Here is a 23161-nt window from a genome sequence, read left to right as displayed (position 1 = left end):
TACATGCTAGTTTAGAGAGAAAAGACTGAACCTGTGGCTAGTAGAAATGAAAGGAAAATAGGGAAGAGCTAAGTACAGTTTACTATGATACCTGAAGTAATACAGCACAGTGGGATGGTACTTGTACAGAACTACTAAATGACTCAATTAACAGAAAAGAACTTCAAAGGAATTAGATATGAAGGAGAATCAGTTAGTAGGAAGACTAATAAAATGCTTTAAATGGCTTGCTCTCTATAGAAGATGGATAGTTTCTTTAAGATACCTATGTCACCTAGTCAATAATGGAGCAACTAGAATATTAAAGGGTGGAAAAAGTTTAATAAACAATTATCTTTGTTGACATCAAAGGGTTTATCTCTCCAAGCAAAACCAGACTATGTAAAGTGTTATGTCGGTAGGTGGTGCAGTATAGTAAGGAGATGTGGACATAGCATGTAGAATATCTATAAAAACTGAACAAGTATAAGACATATACGAATCTGTGGATGTATAAAATTAACATCTGGAAAATAGAGCACAGAAAAGTTATAGAAAAGATGAGGTTTCAAATGATAAGGGAAAGTATCTTTACGGGTAGGGACATACAATGTAAATGCACTATTAGAGCTATCAGAGCCAAAAGAAAAAGAACCTTGTGCTGACAGCAGAAGGTATCTATAGCATAAGAAAACTAAGGAAGACATAAAAAGAAGGAATGGTTTATAATGAATTAGAGTTATATGTCCCACCAAATGAATAGATGAATATTTTTATGAATATAAAATACAGAAAGGATTGCTAAAGTTTCAGCCACCATGAAAAGTTTTACTTTTAAGGTGTGAAATTTTATATGAAAATGAAACATGAAACTCAAGAAAACTTACTCTTTACTCTCTTTTACTTGTTTCAGTCATTTGACTGTGGCCATGCTGGAGCACCACCTTTAATCGAGCAACTCGACCCCGGGAATTATTCTTTGTAAGCCCAGTACTTATTCTATTGGTCTCTTTTGCCGAACCGCTGAGTGACATGGACATAAACATACCAGCATAAACACACACAAACACACACACACATACACATACATATATATATATATATATATATATATATATACATATATACGACGGGCTTCTTTCAGTTTCCGTCTACCAAATCCACTCACAAGGCTTTGGTCGGCCCGAGGCTATAGTAGTAGACACTTGCCCAAGGTCCCACGCAGTGGGACTGAACCCGGAACAATGTGGTTGGTAAACAAGCTACTTACCACACAGCCACTCCTGCACCTTATTAATACTTACTGAAAAATGTTAGAATTAGATATTCTCTTAACAGAGAGAGAAAAAACTAGGCAACAGGTGAGGGTTGGGGACAGGAAGAGCATTCGGCTCTTGCCACACAAATAGTGCTGCACATATGTATATACATTTTTGTAGGCACGGGCATGGCTGTGTGGTTAGGAAGTTTGCTTCCTAGCCACATGGTTTTGGGTTCAGTCTCACTGCATGGCACCTTGCACAAGTGTCCTCTGCTATATCCTCGAGCTGACCGAAGCTTTGTAATTGAATTTGGTAGGCAAAGTTATTGTCATGTGTGTACATGTGTGTGTAAGTGCTTGTGCCTCCTAACTCTGTTGGAGACAGTAAATATTTTCTGTTCAGACATACAATTAAAGATGTTTTAGCCATGATTGCCTTGTTTTATGATTCACACATGAAGCATCTAAGACCATTATCTAATGTATCCTTTTTTTTTAAAGACAATAGGGTGTGATTTGAGGGAGATTTAAATCATATTTCTGACAGAATAAGTGACTTCATAGAGACTCTATTATTGGTTTGGTTACCTAGTTAATAATAGAAGTGGTTGCACTGAATATATAGTAACTAGAGTATTGAAGAGGAATTCAAGAATCTGGCGTCAGGAGATCTGCAAAAGCCTTAGGCACAACCCCTTCCTCCAGCCCAACCCAATCAACAAAAAGAAAAAAGAAGTTATTACTGTAGTTGACAGCAAAGTGTTTCTTTCTCCAAGCAATAGAAAGATTATATGAAATGTGTGTAAGCAGTGTTATGTAGAATGGTCATGAAATATGGACAATGAATGCAGAAAATCTACCAAGACTGGATAAATATCAGTTGAATATAATTCTACTAAGTATTCAATACACACAATGCAGACATTCGATACGAACATTAAGACGTAAGGGTGGGTGCAAGTGATTTAAGACAAACAGCAGTGTATAAAAATATTCAGCTAATCGGTTGAGTAGGACTTAATTAGAAAAATTAGTAAAATAGCAAATTACCGCCACAATATACAACCATGATGATGATGTGTTTCATTGTTTGAAAAAAAATATTTTTGATTAGAACCAAAACAAAATTATTGAAGTTCTTTCATTCTTAGACCAATTGCTTCAAGGTGCACATAACTTGGTATATCTTGCATCGTTGAACTTTCTAACACTTGTGTTATTTTATGGGACTGAGTTGGTAGCTTAACATCCAATCTAGATTATAGGAAACCACCTCTAGATAGTCATTCAACCTGCTAAAAATAGCAACTAAAACTCTCTCAAATAATACCCTATCATCTTAAAAGAAGGACACATTGGATAATGTCTTAGATGCCACGAGAGACAGGATTGTCAAGCATTGAATACTTCTGTTCATATAAACTGATTACATTAAAAAAAAAACTTAAATCTTGTATGCTTTTTTGTACAGAAACCAGTTTTGGGATTTTTATATTTAAAACAGATTCAGAATCTAATAATGAATCTCAACCCAATGTTTTGTATGAATTACACTGGTTATATGGATAAAAAACATGAATATTTTGTAATAGGTGTGTTAGTTTTCAAAATAATACAAAACTTCTTCACCAATGGGATTCAAGCACTGCAACACCAATGGAGGAAGTGTGAGGACTATAAGAGGGACTATAAAAAAAAAATTACTATTTTCAAATCTCACAACGTGAGATATTCAGCAATAGTACTTTGTAGTAAAGATTGTTTGCCAACATAACATGGCAGTCCTGGTTTAGGACTAATGTTGCTGTAATTTAGCCCCAGGAGACTAACATTAAGATGTAAGGTGGGTGCAAGTGATCTAAGATAAACAGCAGTGTATAAAAATATTCAGGTAATTGGTTGAGTAGGACTTAATTATATACAACACAATCGGTGTCCTTAAATATTCGATCAAGGGAATCTAGCATCCCCACTCAACTCAAAACAATATCTGTGTATCGTGATTTCTGGGGTACACAGATATTGTGATACACACATATTGTTTTGAGTTGAGTGGGGATGCTAGATTCCCTTGTTCAAAAATGTAAGACACAGATCGTGTCATTATAGCCAGCTGGAGACGATGCCTCCTGGGGCTAAATTACAGCAACATTAGTCCTAAAACAGGACTGCCATGTTATGTTGGCAAACAATCTTTACTACAAGAGGGGCTATGTAGAAAAATATTTGATCTTATTCCATGAGAGTGTCTTGATCAGCCTATTAATCACAGAGGTAGTAGTGCTGACAACAATAAGGAGAATATAACGACCCAGCAGTAAAGTCACAATGATATACAAAACAAAATGTTGTCTGAAGAAGTATAACATGAAACTAATTAATGTATGGTCAAATATCACAGAATGAGAAAATATATATTTTTATATTATAGATGAACTGTAAAACATTTTATACTAAATTTAGACAGCTTAAATACTAGACATATTAAAATTCTCTTTACACGACTTTCTCATGAATGATACACAGGAAAATGTCACCTAAAAAATTTACAAAGAAATATTTCAAAAATTTATGAGGTAAACTTGTCAATAAATTATTATAATTAATGTTACATGTAATGTATACCTAAGAAAATTATGTAAGCCTTGATAAATTTGAATATCAAGTTATTTATAGAGGAAATTCTGTTATAAATTTTATAATGGAATGTTGCGGCTCCAAAATGCCTTCTTCAGCTTATCTGCTCTACTGAAACAATTGCAAGTTTATTTCAGCTAACCAATTGACATCAACTACTTAACAAGCTGTAACTTGCAACTCATTTGTCTTTTTACCCCCTTTTCTATTTGTCTATTTTCTTCCACTTTCAAACTAAAAGATATTTTGATTTTCTCACAAGATATAATACGAATTATATATTCTTAATTTCTCAGTAGTACCAGAAAATGTTTCAGAGATGAACAATATCTAAAACAACAAGGGGGCCACATGATGCCAATTACTTCCATGCAGGGAAGAGTTTAATGCACCTGCAAAATTTGAACATTAGCAATGACTGAAGGTTTTATTTAATGCCAACCAATATATTACAGCATATGATTATGTCTGTGCACTTAAGCAAGATACACAACTCTCTCTGTCACAGACAACTTGATTGACAAGAATTTTTCATCCTACTTCCAAAAATCATCCTTATTATACTGTGTCCTTGTCTAAGTTGTTAAAATTATAATGTTTAGGCCATTCTACCCTTTGCCCTTCTTCAAGTGCCTCACATTCTCAAAATTTCAAACTGAAGCCTTTATTAAATCCACAAGTGTGTATTGTTCTCATCTATTGTTTACATCAGGCATATATCCATATTAGTTATTAGTTATTCATGTAACTGTTACCCATGCAGACCTTGGGCCTCATGAAAACAATATGGCCAATGCCAGTGTCACATAACTGGCACCTGTACCAGTGGCACGTAAAAAGCACCACTTGAGTGTTGGGCCTCAAGGAGGCAATGTGGCCAACGCCAGTGTCATATAACTGGCACCCATGCCTGTGCTATGTAAAAGAACCCATTACACTCTCGGAGTGGTTGGCATTAGGAAGGGCATCCAGCTGTAGAAACCACTGCCAGATCAGACTGGAGTCTGCTACAGACCCTCAGCTGTAATGATAATAAAATGACAACAAAAGAATGAGACCTCGATATTAGGTAAATACAGGATATTAGGTAAATAAATATATATGTATAGTATAGGACAATCAGTAAGTTGTCATAATAGGACTCAGAGTCCTATTATGACAACTTACTGATTGTCTTGTACTGTATATATATATATATATGTATGTATATATATATCTCTTTGGATTATGGCTGCTGTTGCTTAGCGAGTGGGATTGACTCAGTGCACAGCCTTTCCTCACTTTAAAAAAAATCTTCTTGCATAGGCATTGCACGATAACAACATTGATTAAGCTTCGCGCAATGGCCATACTTGATAACGAGGGGGCAGCTACCATGTATATATATATATATATATACATATATATATATATAACCTATGCTAGCATGGAAAGCGGACGTTAAATGATGATGATGATGATATATATATATATATATATATATATATATATATAGTTACTTGCTGAGTCTGAAGGAAGGGACAGAGCTCATGACCTTTGCAGAACTTGTCATGAGACAAGTGAGATTAATGCTCTGTTTAACACTTTAGCATTTTAACCAGATTTTAGCATTTTGTCAGAAAAAGAAAAGCAGCAGCAACCATGATCATTTTAAGATCTACCATGAGAGGTGAGAAGAAAGGAAATACCTAGATCAGGGACTTAGCCAGAATGCTTGCTATAGTGTAGTCTTTACAAAAGGCACTGTCACTGTCAGAAGTTTATGTAAGCCCAGGGATAGAGCAATGGCAGTGGTTTAGGGTGTACAAGAGAAAAGTATTAAGAGTATGCCCACAGGCAAAGTGACATGGATTGATGATAGGCTGTACAGGAGAAGCAGTTGAAGGTAGAGTGAACTAGACAAAAGTGAACCCATGTAGCCAGCTACATATAGACAATGTGATGGGTTAAAAGGGTTGAGTGATGAGGATAGTGGCATGGCAGATGAAAACTAAACTGGTTCTGTAATAGTGAGTAGCACAAAGAAGTGATGAGGAGTGGGTCAGAATAGATGTAACATCATCCTTAGTTACACTAACTGGAAGTAATGTAGAACAAACAGAAGAGATCCACTGCCATCCTCAGTCATACTGGAAACAGGACAGTGAAAAATGAGAAAGCGAGGAAGTGAGTGAAAGATGAGCAAGAGACATGGGCAAAAGAAGATGATATATGGTGAATAGAAGACAAGCAACACAAGCAGGGTGAAAAGGACGTGGGTGATAGCAGTATGAGCACTAGATAGACAAATGAGAAAAAGAGATATGTGATGTAAGGATGAGAAACAGAGTGGCAAATGAGATGTGTTAGAGGGGTCAGAGGCTAACAAGGATGTCAATGGTATATATAATTTCATATATATAAGGCGGTGAGCTGGCAGGAACGTTAGCACGTCAGGCGAAATGCTTAGCGGTATTTTGTCTGCCGTTACGTTGTGAGTTCAAATTCCGCCGAGGTCGACTTTGCCTTTCATCCTTTCGGGGTCGATAAATTAAGTACCAGTTATGCACTGGTGTCAATGTAATCGACTTAATACCTATGTCTGTCCTTGTTTGTCCCCTCTGTGTTTAGCCCCTTGTGGGTAATAAAGAAATAGGTATATATAATTTCATGGTTCTGAATGTAACCAGCTCTATATATTTAACTGCTTTCAGAAATAAATGTACACTTTATTATAATGGCTTCAAGGAAGCTATATAACGTTGCATGAGCACTAGCTCTGAGTGCATGACTTCTTATAGCAGAAACAACTATAAGCTAATGAAGGTAATTAAGTAACTTGTCCTTTTTGTCATTTATTAATTTTTATATACATACACACATACAATAGAAGACATGTAGTTCTCTACATCAAGGTGTGTGTAGAAATCTGTGTATGCTGTTCTGTTGAGTTATATCCCTTTATGCCGAAAGGTAACAAAGCTGTTCAATAAATAAAAATCAATGAAATAACTACTAGACCGAGATAAGTACTGGGCTTGATGTGATAGACTGAAAAAGACCTTGAAGGTAGACTGCAACAGTTCAATAGCTGAAACAAGTAAAAGAATACAGAAAATATTTATTTAATGATCTTCTAAAAATTACTGATGTGAACTTCACATTAATAAAAAATGCAAATAAATATATATGTTTGGATCACTGTAATATCCATTAGTGTGCATCTAATTTAAATGACACACTATGTGTTTCAAATGACCACAAACATTCCCTACTTCCTGTTGAATTATTCATGTTGTATGTTCTAATCAAATAATAGGGATGTACAGCAATAATGTTCTGGCCCGATCAAAGATGACCTTTTCTACATTTATTGTCATAAAAAAATATCATTTTTATATAATCCTGAACCACAACATGTGACATATACTAAAACAATAGTAGTTGAAGCTAACTCGCAACTAGAATTCATGCATGAGTAGTTTGGTAAACAATTATAGATTTCCAAAGCTATGATGCTCAATGATATTGAATTCATATAAACAAAATATTGTATTTTCTTTTAAACTCCCCAGTCAAACAAGTTCTGTATTGACTTATTGGGTTTCTCTCTCAGCTGTGTTTAGAAGTGACTGGCTTTATTGAATTACTGTCAATAAATGAATTGCAATAACCATAAAATGCATCACCTGAAAATTTTGAATAATACAGGAAAACATCCAGAACTTAGACCAAAATTGTGCATTCATGCAGAAAAAGGGTAACAGTGGAATAAAGGTTTTCTTCAACCCTGAGGTATAAAAACAAAATATATGAATGTGAACATCACAAAAATAAAATGTAACAATAATCCAGAAATCCTGTAATTAAATTTATATTGGTTGTTAAAACCCTCTTTTGTCAGGAATTTTTTAATAATTATCATCATTTAATGTTTGTCTGCCATGCTGGTATGGGTGCGGGTATGGGTTGGATGGTTTGACAGGAACTGAGAAGCAAGAGGACTGCACCAAGCCCCATTGTCTGTTTTGGAATGCTTTTCACGGCTGGATGTCCTTCATAACTCCAACCACTTTACAGAGTGTACCAGGTGCTTTTTACATGGCACCAGCAAGGTCTGTTTGGCATAGTATTTACAGCTGGATACCCTTCCTAATGCCAACTACTTTACAGAGTGGAGCAGATGTTTTTCACATAGCACCAGCACAAACAAAATCTGTTTTGGCACATTTTTTTACAGCTAGATGCCCTTCCAAATGCTTTTATGTGGCACCAACACTGGCAAGGTAACCAAGTAACTTGCAAGACAGTTATTGATATTTATTAAAAAAAACAAAACATTCAATACAACACATTCATTACAGCTGTCCATGTCATGTTTTACAGACTTTACAGTGATCACATAGAATTAACCAGCAGTCATGATGTTGGCATTTTGATACCAGGCAAGAACCATCATGATACAGGTAACTTTTTTCCAATATAGGTCGCTAGCCACTACACTTTCTTTATTTTGTCGCATTGTTTCTTTCTGTGTTCCTTTTTGTGGAAGAGTGTAGGTTTGAAACGTTAAAGATTTTTTCACTTCTCAAGCATTATACTAATACATCTGTTTGTTGTCTACACCACCTGTCTTCATCTTATTTTTGTGAATTCTCCCTATATATATATACACACAGCATGTATATATATATATATATATATATATATATATACAGCTGACATAGAGGACTGGAAGCCATCTGAATATTGGGAAAAAATTACTTATATCAAGATGTTTCATACCAGGTATCAACTTGCTAACATCATGACTGCTGTTCTGTGCTCTGTGAACACTGTAAAGTCTGTAAAAAATGCCATGTGTGTGTATCTATGTGTGCATGTCATTGTGTCTGTGTTTGTCCCCCTACCACTGCTTGAGAACCAGTGTTGGTATGTTTGCATCCCTGTAACCTAGTGGTTGGCTATAGAGACCAATAGAATAAGTACCAGGTTTAAAAGGGGAGTACTGCGGTCAATTCATTCAACTAAAAATTCAAGGCAGTGCACCAGCATGGCCACAATCTAATGACTGAAACAAGTAAAAGATAAAAGATACACACACAACGATGCATTTTCAATATAGTTAGTTTTCATTACTAAACACAATGCCATTATTCTATTTATGCTTATGTGCAGGGAAAAATTAAGTTCATCTCATTCACATTATTGTCACTCTTTTGATGTAAACAAAATGAAAGAAGTATATTCTTTGTTTATATGTAACATGCAGTTATGTAATAAAATTTTGTTACATACTAAATGAAAGTGAATTGAAATAAGCCAATATGTAGATATATAATAGCAATGTAATCTTAGTATTACTTATTCACAAATATGCCTTATTGACTGTTTCCTTGTAACTTCCAGAAAAATAGATATTTTTAAATGAAATTTTCTACAAACATGCCTCAAATGATGTAGATTCCAATTATATTGGAATTTCTTGGTGGGGAGAATGAGGAGAGGAGTTTCATAAAATTCACACAAATTGGCTTTGTTTCTTCATAATTCTTGGGAAAATGGATATTTTTAAATGAAGATTTCTATGAATGTCTTTCAGGGTGCGTAAATTATGATTATATAGGAATTTGATGTGGAAAAAAATAGTGAGCACACACACACATACATAATGACACACATCACAATTTTTTCGAAACTAAGTTTCATTTTGTAGATATACATGATGTATATATGTACAAGTGCTATCCCACCAAATTCTTTCTCATATTAAATTCCAAAATAATTGTAATCCATACATTCTGAAAGGTATTTGTAGAAAACTTCATGAAAAAATATCAATTTTTCTGAAAGGCATGAGGAAACAAAACCAACTCGTGTAAATTTTCTGAAACTCCTCTCATTATCCTCACAAAAATATTTTCACAACAAATTTTTATATTACTGGAATCTACACATTACACAAAAACTGCAGTCTGATCATGAACACCACACTGTGGCTTGTTATTGTATATCATGTGTTACCAGAAGTCCATAATAAACATGTATCTTTTAAAATTATAATCAAAGATGCTCATATTAAAGCAGTGGATATACATACACAAATGTGTACCACCAACTATTTCCTCCTAACTTCAAGAAAAATGTTGTTTTTTTTTAATGAAATCTTCCACAAGTATGCTTCAGATGGTGTAGATTCTGATTATATCAGAATTTGTTGTGAATAAAATGTTTTTGAATGAATGGAGAGAGGAGCTTCATACACATCAGCCTTGTTCCTTATAACCTTAGGGAAAATGGGTTTTTGAAATGAAAATTTCAGCAGATACTTTTTCAGAGTATATAGATAATGATTACTTCAAAATTTAGCATGCCAATAAAAATTGGTGGAATACCTTACATATATACTGACATACATCACATTCTTTTTGGAAAATTTTTTCACAACAAATTCCCTTATAATTGGAATTTACACTATCTGAAACATATTTGTATTAGGTCATCAAGTATGAAATTTTTAGAGAGGTAAACTTTGACAGCTGCTTATTTTGCACCATTATTATATTTTTACAATATTTTTTGTTAGAAAGCTGACACATCTATTTTTTTTTATTATAACTCATTTTGTACTTTATAAAGTATTTATAAATCTTTTTTTTGTTATTTTTGTTTAGAGATGGATAAGTCAGAAATTTGTACAGTTTTGAAATATGAGTTCTTTCTTGGAAATACAGTATCACAGACACCTCGGAATATTAATGGAGTATTTCATTCTAATGTTATTACACAGCAGACAGTATCAAATTGGTTTGAAAAATTTTGTTCTGGTAACTTTGACCGCACAAATGAGCAACACGGTCAACCAGAAGCAAAGGTGGATAATGACGAACTGAAAGCCACCGTCAAGTCAGATCCACCTCCAAGTGCCTATGAATTATTGTTGTTGTTTGGTGTTAGCAAGCAAACAATATTGACTCACTTAGTTCAAATTGATAAAATGAAAAAGTTGGATAAGTGGGTTCCACATAAACTCAATGAAAATCAGAAACAGCGTTTGGAAGCCTGCATTATGCTACATTTCCATCACAAAAACTAATAATTTTTTAATCGAATTGTAACATGTGATGAAAAATGGATCCAACTATAAACAACTATAAACCTTCAGCACAATGACTGGACAAAGACAAGCCACCAAAACACAGTCCGAAAAGCAGAATTCACCAAAAGAAGCTGATGGTGTGTGTTTCGTGGTCTGGTGCAGGTGTGATCCCTTATGATTTCATTAAACCAGACTCATCAATCATGGCCGAATGATGCAGAAGCTTACAAAAAACATGGACCAAATGATGCAGAAGCTTACAAAAAACAACCTAGATTAGTCAACAGATCCATTCCTATTTTACTGCAACACAATGCCAGACCACACATTGCAAAAATGACATTGGCGAAACTACAGGAGTTGGAGTTGGAAGTTCTCTATCATCCACCATACTCACCTGCACTGACTACCACTTCTTCCAGAATTTGGATAACTTTTTGATAGGAAAAAAATTTAATTTCGATGATGCTGTAAAACAGGCCTTCCAAGATTTTATTGACTCTAGATTGCCAAGCTTTTACAGTTCCAGGCTGGACAAGCTACTGCTGAAATCGCAAAAGTGTACTGACAATATGGATGCATACTTTGATGAATAAAACTATTCCTTGTATTTATAAAACAAACATTAGCAAACTTTCTTTTCTTTTCTACAAATTTCATACTAGATGACCTAATAGAAAATTTCATTAAAAAATATTCATTTTTTTAAAAGTTAAGAGGAAAGAAAGCCAATGGGGCACATATGTGTAGGTACGCTGCAGGTAACACCCCAGTCAATTACTGTGTATCATTGCACATGCATTACTGGAAGTCCATAAAAAACATATATCTTTTAAAATTATAATCGAAGATACACATGCACTCAACATACTCTTTTGGAAGAGGTATATAGCCAACTTCATTACATGATTAGTACTTATGCTATCAAACCTGGAAGATGGAAGACAAAGTTGACCACAGTGAGATCTGAACTTAGAATGTAAAAGAATGTAATTAAATCCCATCTCAGAAAGACATTTTGTCTGTATACCAATTTTGGCACTCTATTGTCTTAGAATTTCCTATATTACAGACTAAGGATAAGTGAGTAAAATTTGAAGCAATTAATATACAAGGTAGTGATTGGATAGAACACAAAATTAGAGAAGTTACAGAAGAATGGAAATTTAGGGAAAAAAAGATTGCATAATATGGGTCTGTAGAATTGGTTAAAAACCTTTCTGATTTTGCAATTTCATTCTTTACTGAAAAATTATGCATATGAGACATTAAAAATTCTGAATTTATAGTAACTCAGTAATAGCATTTCATTTTATTTTCATAATTTATCTCAGATTTGTATTTATTCGATTTTATGCTAGATCTTTTTGTTCAAATTTAAGTATATCTCTGATGGAAGAGTACTGTCAATTAGTAAGGTATTAACAAGATTAAGCCTCCTGTATTTGAAATCCAAAATTTGAGTCAACTTTTCAGTTATTCACAAGATGCATTCATCCTCATCATCATTATCCTTAAATGTCCATTTTCCACACTGGCATAGGTTGGACGGTTTGACCAGCTGAGTAAAGAAATAGGTTTGACCAGAGCTGGCAAGCTGGGGAGCTGCACCAGGATACAGCCTGATTTGGCTTGGTTTCTACAGCTGGATGCCCTTCCTAATGCCAACCACTTTACAGTGTGCGCTGGTTGCTTTTAATGTGAAACCAGCACAAGTGCTTTTTATGTGGCACCAGCACAGGACTCTTGCAGTCCAATCCTCTTTGCCAAGGGGTGTGGCCTTAACTTAACACTTCTGCTATGGAGGATGGGTTTTCTTGTGTACAGCAAGGTGCCATGTATGTTGGTCCTTATTTCTCAATCATTAAAAATTATAAACATTTTGCACTTTTCTGCTTACTTCTTTAAACATCTAAGACTGAATACTAAATAGTTTATCAACTATTTCTCAATGTAACTTCATGTATACTTTCCTTTGTACATTTAGCTAATGAAAATCATTAAAAATAAAAAAAAAACTAAATGACCTTACACCATCCTAAGTAATAGATCCTGGGATTAATTGACACTAATTAAATTTTGTTGTTTCTTTGTAACTATCTTAACAAATTCCTCACTAACTTTTATAGCATATATCAAGTTGCATGTCTACATTTTTGCTGAATGTTTCTAACACTGTTGCATTTCACTATCAAATAGTTTCCTTGTGAAACCATAAGTATATTTCCCAGTAATCAATTATACATTAAGGGAATCAATGTAATTTCATTTCTAAAATCTTTGCAAATCCATATATTTTTTTTACTGTCTGCTTTTTATTATCATGCATCACACAAAGCAGCAGGCTGGCAGGATCATTAGCATGCCATACAAAAAGTGTAACAGCATTTCTTCCAGTTTTACATTCTGAGTTCAAATTCTGTTGAGGGTGCCTCTGCCTTTCATCCTCTCAGAGTTGATAAAATAAATACAAGTTGAACACTGGAGTTGATATAATTTCAGGCCTTGTGCCAACAGTAGAAAGAATTATCACACAATTTTAAGCACAGGTATTGTGAAACAACTTCATTCAGCAAGATTTGTCATCAGGAGTAAAAGTTCTCTGAAATTATTTTAAAGAATACACACTCTATACAATATACAATATTTAGATCTTCAAATAATAGATGAAGCTGAACACATGTCTGTTAACTTCTATCAAATATTCCCTGCAATTTAAGAGCTTTTACTGATGTACAGTAAAAGAGTGGAGAGGAGATTTTAGCTTACTATCAATCTTACATGAACAAGGAGCCTAAACAAGTCTGTAACCATTAGCTAAGCCTTTTACATTAATCTGTCTGTTTGTCTGAATTATATGCTATTCCTGCTTCACAGATGAATAGTTAACTAGCAGGAAGAATAACATCCAATATTTACATTTAAAAAATCCACTTAGAGAATGTGTATAAGTATTTTCAGTGAAATATAGTGATATATTTGAAGAATTAATTTTCTGTGTGTATCTTGTTTTTTTTAAAAATTGGTTCGTTGTATCCCTGCATGTCATAGGAAAAAACTAAAAAGTTGACATCAAAACAGAAAACCAGTTATAAGATAACCTCAAAAAGTCCCATCTAATTTATTCCAGCATAAAAAAAGTATGTTAAAATGATGATGATGACAATTTACAAAGATGTTTATTCAAATAAACTTTAAAAAAAAAAGACTATAAAATCCAACAAAAATAATTAAACCCTATTTATTCTTGTGCAGAAAAAAGAAAGATTAATTTACATTCACATAGAAAAGTTGGTTTTTAATACAAAGTTTCAATGACAGGTGAAAAAAAATATGATCTAACTATATCTTGAAGGTTAAGTAATACATGTATCATAAGAATTTTACAAAACTTTCCAATCTACGAAAATATAGACGGGTCTAACATTTAAGATTGAGATAGAAAATGAGGTATCAAATTTATAGCAAATACCAAAGTATAACTCAGTTGGGGAGAAGTGACATTTCTGAAGAAAGAGGCTACAATTAAATATTGTAGAATAAAATAAAACTAAAGTTCAATATGTTAAAATGTAAAGCATTTTTAAAAAAAAGCATTTTCATATTTTATTATTTTTCATCAATTATCATTAAAGCAATGATAACAGAAACTAATATGAAAAGTTAAACATGATGATGATGATGATTTGTAGTTCAAACTTCATCTGAAATCATTAATAAACTTAATGTTCTAATTAGAACTAATACTTTATGATCATTTAATTAGTTTACAACTGAAGTAAAGACAATTATTTACAGCAACAAAATTATCATTTTAGACGCATCTGCCAGATATTCAACTTCATTCTAAAAAGTGTTCATAAGTACAAAGTAACTTCCAAGCTGATTACATAGTAAACATACAAAGAAAGTTGTTTGTCAATTATACTGATAATCACTCATCACTTTTGGAATATTGTTTCTAAAATACATTTACCGAGTATATTTTGAAGTATAGCTTTAGTTACTTCTTAATGTAAATATATTTTACTACCTTTATCTTAGAAATTTAAAATCAAAACACAATACATACATACATACACAGTCTATGATATGACTACAATTTGACAGCTATAATATTTTGGTATGAGAAGTCTTAGAAGGAAAAGTTACACTACATATTCTCATCAAGATATGTTTAACATTTTATTCTGAAATTTATATGTATCCATTTATAGAACATAGGTACTAAAAAAATTTACCAATAAACTAATTTATCATAAAACTAAATATAAATTAATAATTTGCATAGCTCTACAAAAAAATAAAAAAATTTAACTTCAATGTACATCTAATAAATATTTGTACTTACCACTTAAAAAAATCTATTTTAAAACACAGTTTCTGAAATTTTCAAACTTGTTCTTTCAGTTCTTTAACAAAGGTTTTTTTTTTTTTTTCCTAATCCTTTTGACTCCTGCTACCAGCTTGGTTCTAATTAGTTTTCTGTGTCCACAGCAGAATCACTGCACTAAGTTATCTATCAGAGTGAAACATGGTGGAACAAAATTTGCAGCACCGATAAAGAGCCAGTCTGAATAGGAACCAATAATTTATCCACCAGACACATACTTTTGAATATAATCATTCAAAAGTTTTATAATCTATTTTGCACTTCCAAGTATATTCATATGGAAATGTTTTGTATTTTTGTAAATACTATACTTTTTTAACAAACGTGCACAATGCTATAAAGGTGTTATAACACGTATAGGTTCAAATCAAACAAATATTTACTTGACTGGCTGACAGGCTGACGGAACAGCTGGTTGGCTGGCTGCCTTGTGGTGGTGTTGGCTGAGTTGTTGGCTGGTTGGCAATGTGACTGAGTGGCTGGCCAACTAAGTTGTTTATTTTTAGTAATCTAGTCTTTTGACAGTATAATATAATTTGCTTCTATAATAACATGATATCATGATAGCCTGGTGCTTATGGATCGCTAACTATCTTAGTTCAAATTGTCAGCAATAATTATTGATTGAATAATTTAGAATTTAGTGGCAACACTACCCAACCATCAAATTCTCAATTTATATGCATTCTCTCTCTCTCTCTCTCTATATATATATATATATATACATATATATATATATAATATATATATATATATATATATATATATATATATATATATATATATAAAACAATGAAAAAAATGAAAGAAAAGAAAACAGAAATGGAAGAAAGCAAAAGAAAGTTTTTAGATGAAAGAGAAATAATTACCATGGCTAGAGAAACAAAAACTGTTATCTCTAATTGTAAATTCCTTTGCAGGAAAGTATTTAGTAAATGTAAATTAAACAACTTTCCTTTTATCAGAATCATACATAGATGTTGCCATGATTTCAACCAGATGGCATGTATCTCAATAATGAAAATTAGTCCAACATTATCCATATAATTGTGAAAAACATAATATTAAAATATATGTTAGAAAACAATGTGTTTGCATGTGAATCTCATCCATGTTGGCTACATAAGCATCATAAAATATGATATTCGATGTAAGTTTGAACTAAGTATTGCAAGCCACCAAACTAAATATCAATTTCTAATTAGTTCTGCTCTTATCAAGTTGCTTGCTGTTTGTGATCTTTTCAAATTGGCTTCACTTTTTGAAATTTTAAAATTAAGTGAGAATTTTCAAATTTTGTATATTGATTTGGTATATCAAATTTAGTATATTAATTTTCAAATTTGGTAATTTTTCACAGTGAATCTGATGCTGTTATTCACTTGTTCCAGAAAAAAACATTAGAAAAATGTTACAGAGGTTTAAATTTTGATAATTTTTACCCGATCAGAAAATTGAATATGAAAGCTGGCAATTTCTGCATAAATGACAGCATTTCGAAGACAAAACATTCAACAACGAAAGTTTTAATAAATAAAGTCATGTGAAATGTTTGAACAAGCATCATACAATCTGCCTTTCACTCTAAGAAGCCCTTAGTTACCAACAAAGGTAGAAGCTCTCTGAACTTTGCCCAGCCCATTCTCATTTTAGCAACCACACTCTCAGAACTTCCTCCTCCAGTGTTAACTTGGGAGCTATCTGCTACTTCTAATGATCTTCCCAAGTATTTGAGGGAGTCTATTGTCAGCACAGTTTTAGTGCTTATTGTTTCCCATCATTTGTCACACACATAAACTATTTTCACTGTTAATCTTCCAATGATACTGCTACACCTCTTACATGTCCAAATCTTGCACTGTGTACAATGTATGGGGTTTCTAACAACACTTTTCTTACATATCAAGCAGAGCCATCTCTCTGAAGGCAACTTGTGATTTTGGATGTGAACTTTTTTCTCATATATTTTTAATCAAAAACTGACACTTACATATCATGCCAGGTTCCTCAATTACCCTCATATTTCCACCCCTTCACAACGTTTGTCCCATTATAGGTCAATATGCTGGAGCATTATAACACAATTTAACATTAAGACAACCTGATCTCTTAACTTAATTATCTTAATTTAAAAAGATGATTTGTGTCTCAAGGTCAATGTATGTCATTATCACTACTTCTCATTGCTGTCTAATTATCTTACCTATATTTATTGATTAACCAAATACATGACAACCAAAAGTTAAGTGGCATGAAAGTGAGGCATAATAATAAATGGATTGTAGTTCCCTAGAAATTAGACTGTCAGACTTTGGAAAGTATCTCATTTGTTCTCTTTTACTGGATAATAATGAAAAAAAAAATTTCAAATTTGTATGTAAAAATTAATTACTTCATCAAATGTCTGATATTGTCTATTTACTGATTGTTGAATGAGAGTTGAAACTAAGTACAGTTCTCTTCAGTATTAATCAGTCTGATAGATCTCATTGATAAATGATTTTAATAAAACAATAAAAAGGATATTTTGCAAAACACTTAGTAATTATTTAGCATGTTTTTAATAGATGATAATAAAACAAACAACTCTTATGAAATCTAAAATATGTCTTACCTGCAGTCTGGGTTCACAGTGATGGTATTACGATTATATGTCCTATTTGGAACAAACTCAGATTTTAGTACTTGTGACATGAAGCTTGGTTGTTTTCTTCTACTTTGGCACCAAATCTGTGAAATTACAAAATAGAAATATTATCAGTTATTTTTCAATATCTATAACCACTAGATTTAAAAACATTACATCAAAAAAAAAAAAACATTAACCCTTTTGATATCAACCTACCTGAGATCACCCTTTACTTTACAGTACAAATTTCCTGCTTTAAAGTGCTCTAAATTAAAACCTTTCATCAAGAGAGTGTGTTGATTTATATTGCAAACACCAGCTTTATAATGACAAAGTTATTTTACAAAATTCTTCATTATTTTCAAAATTAATTGAAGCAAAAGTAGTATAATTCAACACAAATATGGTAACAAGGTTAATTTATATGTAATATGTTATCAGAAGAAATTTTGACCGATATGATCTTTTTTTTTTAACCTTGTCAATAACATTATGTAGCAAGTAATAAAAGTGACACTAAATCTTTGAAGTTGAAACACTAGTACTTATTTATATATCTATGACACTCAAAGAAACAACTTTAATTCAAGAACACCATTTCACATGTTCTACAACACACAAGTACTCGGTTAACTTTACACAAACATTTCTGCTATGATTTGAAACCTGATATTTTTTTATGCTTGAATTACTGTCCATTTTCAAATCTGTACATTCACAACCTTTATAAGAAGATATTCTGTTGTATCGTTATTGTATTATTTTTAAGTATTGAACCCATTTAAACTGGACAAGGTCTACATAATTCTGATGGTATGTGAATAATAAAAGAAATTTTATATATAAATTTTCCTTTATATATATAATTATGTATTGTTGTTATCTATAAACAACCTCATTATTTTCTACAATATCACAGTCAATAAAATCAGAGGAATAGTGTAAAAGAAATAAAAGTTTGTGAGTTCAATTCCACTCCAAGCAATTTTATGTAAATATGACATTCTTCAGTCAGTACTAATAATAATTCAACACAAAGTTACTAGAAAACAAATAGATTTAACAGAAAGAGATAAATTAAGAAGGTACATGAAGAAATGTAATCTAAATTATCTGAAACAACAGTGTGATAGGTGAATGAATATCTATGCACATCTTGCCGAAAAGAAAGCCTTTACACAGCTACTTAACTTGCTAAAAATAGCAGTCACATCTCTCACAAATATCCATCTTATAAAAAAAACACATTGAAGAATTCTAAAAACAATATGCCAGGAAGAAAGATAGGGTGGTCATAGTTGGAATACCAACTCAACAATTGGAAGTGTAGAATAGACACTACTATGTTCTGGTGGGTTTATCTTGCACACTCCCATGAGGTCCACAACCAGAACCCAAGGATTAAATGGAAATGGTAACAAATACAACAAACCTATTCTATTATAGTGCATGCTAATTGTGTAGTGTTATCTTCAATGTGTAGGTATTTGACTTCTGGTTCATACTTAGTAATTCAATTGTTAATCTGCTAAATCAACAACTCTAACACTCTCATGGGAATACATTGCATGAATGCTTGCAATTTTGAGATATTTTAAAGAAAATATAATATCTTGAGGCTCAGCATAATAAAAAAAATCATACATTAAAAAAATTACACATATAAAATTTTCTTATGCTTCCTCTCTTTTTCTTTCACTTTTGTTAAGATTGGTTTTTCAAATATTAATTGTTTAGAACACATATGTGAATTAAATATATTCATATGCCCTTAAAACTTAAATATTCCATACTTGAATCCCTTTCCAAGTGCAGGCCCTTATACTGTTATAATCCTGTATCTAATTAGTCAAAATTACTTCAGTAAAATAATTTAGTTTATGGAAAAACATAAATTATATACCTTTGGTGTCATAAATATTATAGTATAAATACTTGATATTACACATTTCTAAAAACCATTAAAAACAGCTATTTTTTAAAATAAAACAAAATGTAATATTACTGTAGTTATTGAAGTCTCCATAAAGCATTATTGCTTTACGTACTAGATGACAAAAGACTGTAGCAAGGGGCAAGATGCTGTGAGACCCACAGCTCTTCAATGCCCTGCCACAAAAATTAAGAAGTGGAAGTAGATGTCTTCAAAAAGGAACTAAACATCTTCCTTTCCACAATACTGGATGAACCAACAGCCTGGCACAAGGTGCAGACGAAGGCAGCAGAATCAAGAGCTGGGACAAAGGCACATACTAGAGTAGTGATGTGAAATGTCCCAGACTGAGGAAATCAAAAAGAATAAAATCATGATTGGAATCTCCCGCAACTCTTCTGGATGGTCTTCTTGTTTAAGTTGGTGAATACTGCCATAATCCTTCCCTTCAGTCATCTTTGGTATTTCAAAGAGTTTTGTGGGTCTCTTGCTCAAATACACCCCACACATAATAATCAAGGGGGTTGCAGTCTGGAGGGTTAGGTGGCCAGATGTTAGGAGTAATGTGGTCACAGAAATTGTCTGGGTTCTCCTGCATGTGTGGCATGGTCTAGAGTCTTGTTGCCAGACATAGGGTCTTCCAGTAGCCACCCTCTTGACGCAGGGCAGCATTACCTCCTCCAGACACATGAGGTAGGAATCCAGATTGAGTCTGAGGCTGTGTGGGAAGATGAATGGAGGCATAATGTCACCATCTCTAGTGATCACTCCAAACATCATGATGTTGACTGGACGTTTGATTTTTATCCCTCTCAGTACATGTTTTGGAGACACAAAAAGTCCTCAGATTGACACCCTAGCACTCTGAAATGCTTGTATTGGAGCTTCCAGCGCAAATGCCAAGCAGTACAGCATGTCATTTCCAAATTTCTGGCAGAGTGAATTACAGCATGGTGCTGTTTTTCACTGACAGTGCCCAACTGACCCTACAATGCTATGTAGTTGACAAAATCAAAACAAACAATGCACATGTGCAAAATTAAAAATATAAAAATGGCTGTAATTTACTTATCACACCCTCTGTGTGTGTGTGTGTGTGTGTGTGTCTGTGTGTGTCTGTGTGTCTGTGTGTGTCTGTGTGTGTATGAAAACTTTAAATACCATAAGACTAAATGCCTGAGAAGTAACTCAGCTTTGAAGAATATATATACATGCCTACTCAAATACACACATAAATTTGCACAAAATATATACAACACATATGTACACACACATACAATGCATTTATGTACATATACACACATACATATACACATATACATACACACGTATACACACACACACACATACACACATATACATACACACATACACACACACATGCATACACATACAATATATATATATATATATATATATACATTATATATATATATATATATATATATATATATATATATATATTATATATATATATATGTATAATGCAGTCCAATCTAGTAGTATTTGGAATGCAACCAAAACAATGATATTAAAAAGGAAATTGTTGATTATTTTGTCCAAAGTATCAGATAGAAAACTTACTTATTCAGGCAGTTGCTGAGATACAAGTCAGTTTTTAATAATGATCTGCAGCTAACATTTAACCACCATCAAATATTTGCTGACCACAGGTAAGCTCACCTAATAGATTTGATTTTTCCTGAATGATAAATTGCTATCATTTTTTTTAAATATGTGAAAGTATTATTAACACAGGTGCCACCTGTTTGGATTTTTTTTTCTCTCTGTATATATTGAAGCTCAAGTGACTAAATAGTGCATGCATATCTAGAAAGAAAAACATGTAGTAACCTTTTTCCCCCAGGCTGAGATCTTTGTTGTGCAGTTAAGTTACTTTCAGCATAACCTGAAAAGATAATACAAACAAAATATTCTAATTTCTCTCAGAAAGGTATTACTGAAATGCTGATTGAGAAGTGCATCTAAAATTTAATTAGGATTGATTTGAAATACAGGATCTTTTCGGTTTGAACGGCAGTTTTTAACATAATTTCTAGGTAACTAAAAAATTTTAAACTTCGTACACTGGTAGAATGTGTTTATAAAACATCTTTTTCTCTTGGCTTTATTGAGAAAATTCTATAGTTTGTAAGATATTTGTTGTTGTTTTTCTTCAATTTCTGCAATTTCAACCAATCACTGACGTCTATTGAGGTAAAAAACATTGTGCCGTATGAATATGTCCCTCGTTTAAGAAACAGATTGGGTATATTTACATTTGTGAAGAAAAAAAGTTACCCTTCCCCCCACCTCTAAACCTAACTAACCCTAAAACAGATTGAAATGCAATAGATCGATACTAGGGTTATAATTATGACACTGCTAGAAAAAACTGCCGGTCAAACTGAAATGATCCGAAATATATGCACTTATATATTTTCCAATATAAATGAAAGAGCTAACAGATCATGCCTTTCTGTTTGTTATATATTACTGTTGAAATCAAATCAAAAATTTGCTTGAGGCTCTACATCAAAGATTCAGTACATTGTTTTGTTTTGTTTCCTAGTTTTGGTGTATCTTACTGTAAACTTGGGAAAAATTAGTCTACAATGATAAAATGTATTCAATTTTAAAATACTTGAACTTATAATATGTACATATATCTGAATCTGTATTTACAACTAAGCCACACAAACACTTCAATAATAGAAACCTTTTTATCCTTTAGAGTGATGATGTCACATAAGCATTTTAAAAAATTTCTTTATCACAAAGATCTTAAACAAACAACTCTGCTTTTTTCATTCTACCCATCTAACACCCGTGGACATGTTTACAAAGTCAGAAAACAGCACAGCTCCTATGACTTTCATAAACATTTTTTCATGCTGAGAGTTGCTGAAGCATGGAACAAACCGCCAGCATCAGTAAGTTGTTGGAGCACTGCATCCTTCAAAACTTCCATGCTTTCTGAGATTCGCCAACACTACACCTGATTTTCTCCCCTCCATACACACACACGCATGTATCTGACTCATACATTGTTCGCTTTCCAGACATTTGTACATTACTGCATATACTTTATACGCACTTTCTGACAAGTTGTGGTGCACCTGAGCACTGTATACAATAATTTCATTATTATTATTATTTTTATAATTCTCTGTTGTCTAATGACAATGAAAAATCTATGTGTGAAGGAAGCTCTTAGAGTAGAACAGACTATATCTAAATATACTAAAATC

The 23161-nt window shown here is 32.7% G+C and overlaps 1 protein-coding gene across 3 annotated transcripts in view; it reads right to left on the bottom strand.

The window, feature by feature from the left end:
• The window catches only part of LOC115217849 (cellular tumor antigen p53), a 229632-nt gene that overhangs the window by 153842 nt on the left and 52629 nt on the right, over positions 1-23161 (bottom strand). For all 3 annotated transcript variants that reach the window (XM_029787548.2, XM_029787551.2, XM_036507799.1), the window contains exon 2: positions 17963-18078. In XM_029787548.2, coding sequence (XP_029643408.2) covers positions 17963-18078 — 116 coding nt within the window. The remainder of the gene's footprint in view (positions 1-17962; positions 18079-23161) is intronic.

Source organism: Octopus sinensis, linkage group LG12 (genome assembly GCF_006345805.1).
Source record: "Octopus sinensis linkage group LG12, ASM634580v1, whole genome shotgun sequence".
Classification (NCBI taxonomy): domain Eukaryota; kingdom Metazoa; phylum Mollusca; class Cephalopoda; order Octopoda; family Octopodidae; genus Octopus; species Octopus sinensis.
This window is presented reverse-complemented; position numbering and strand designations above follow the sequence as displayed.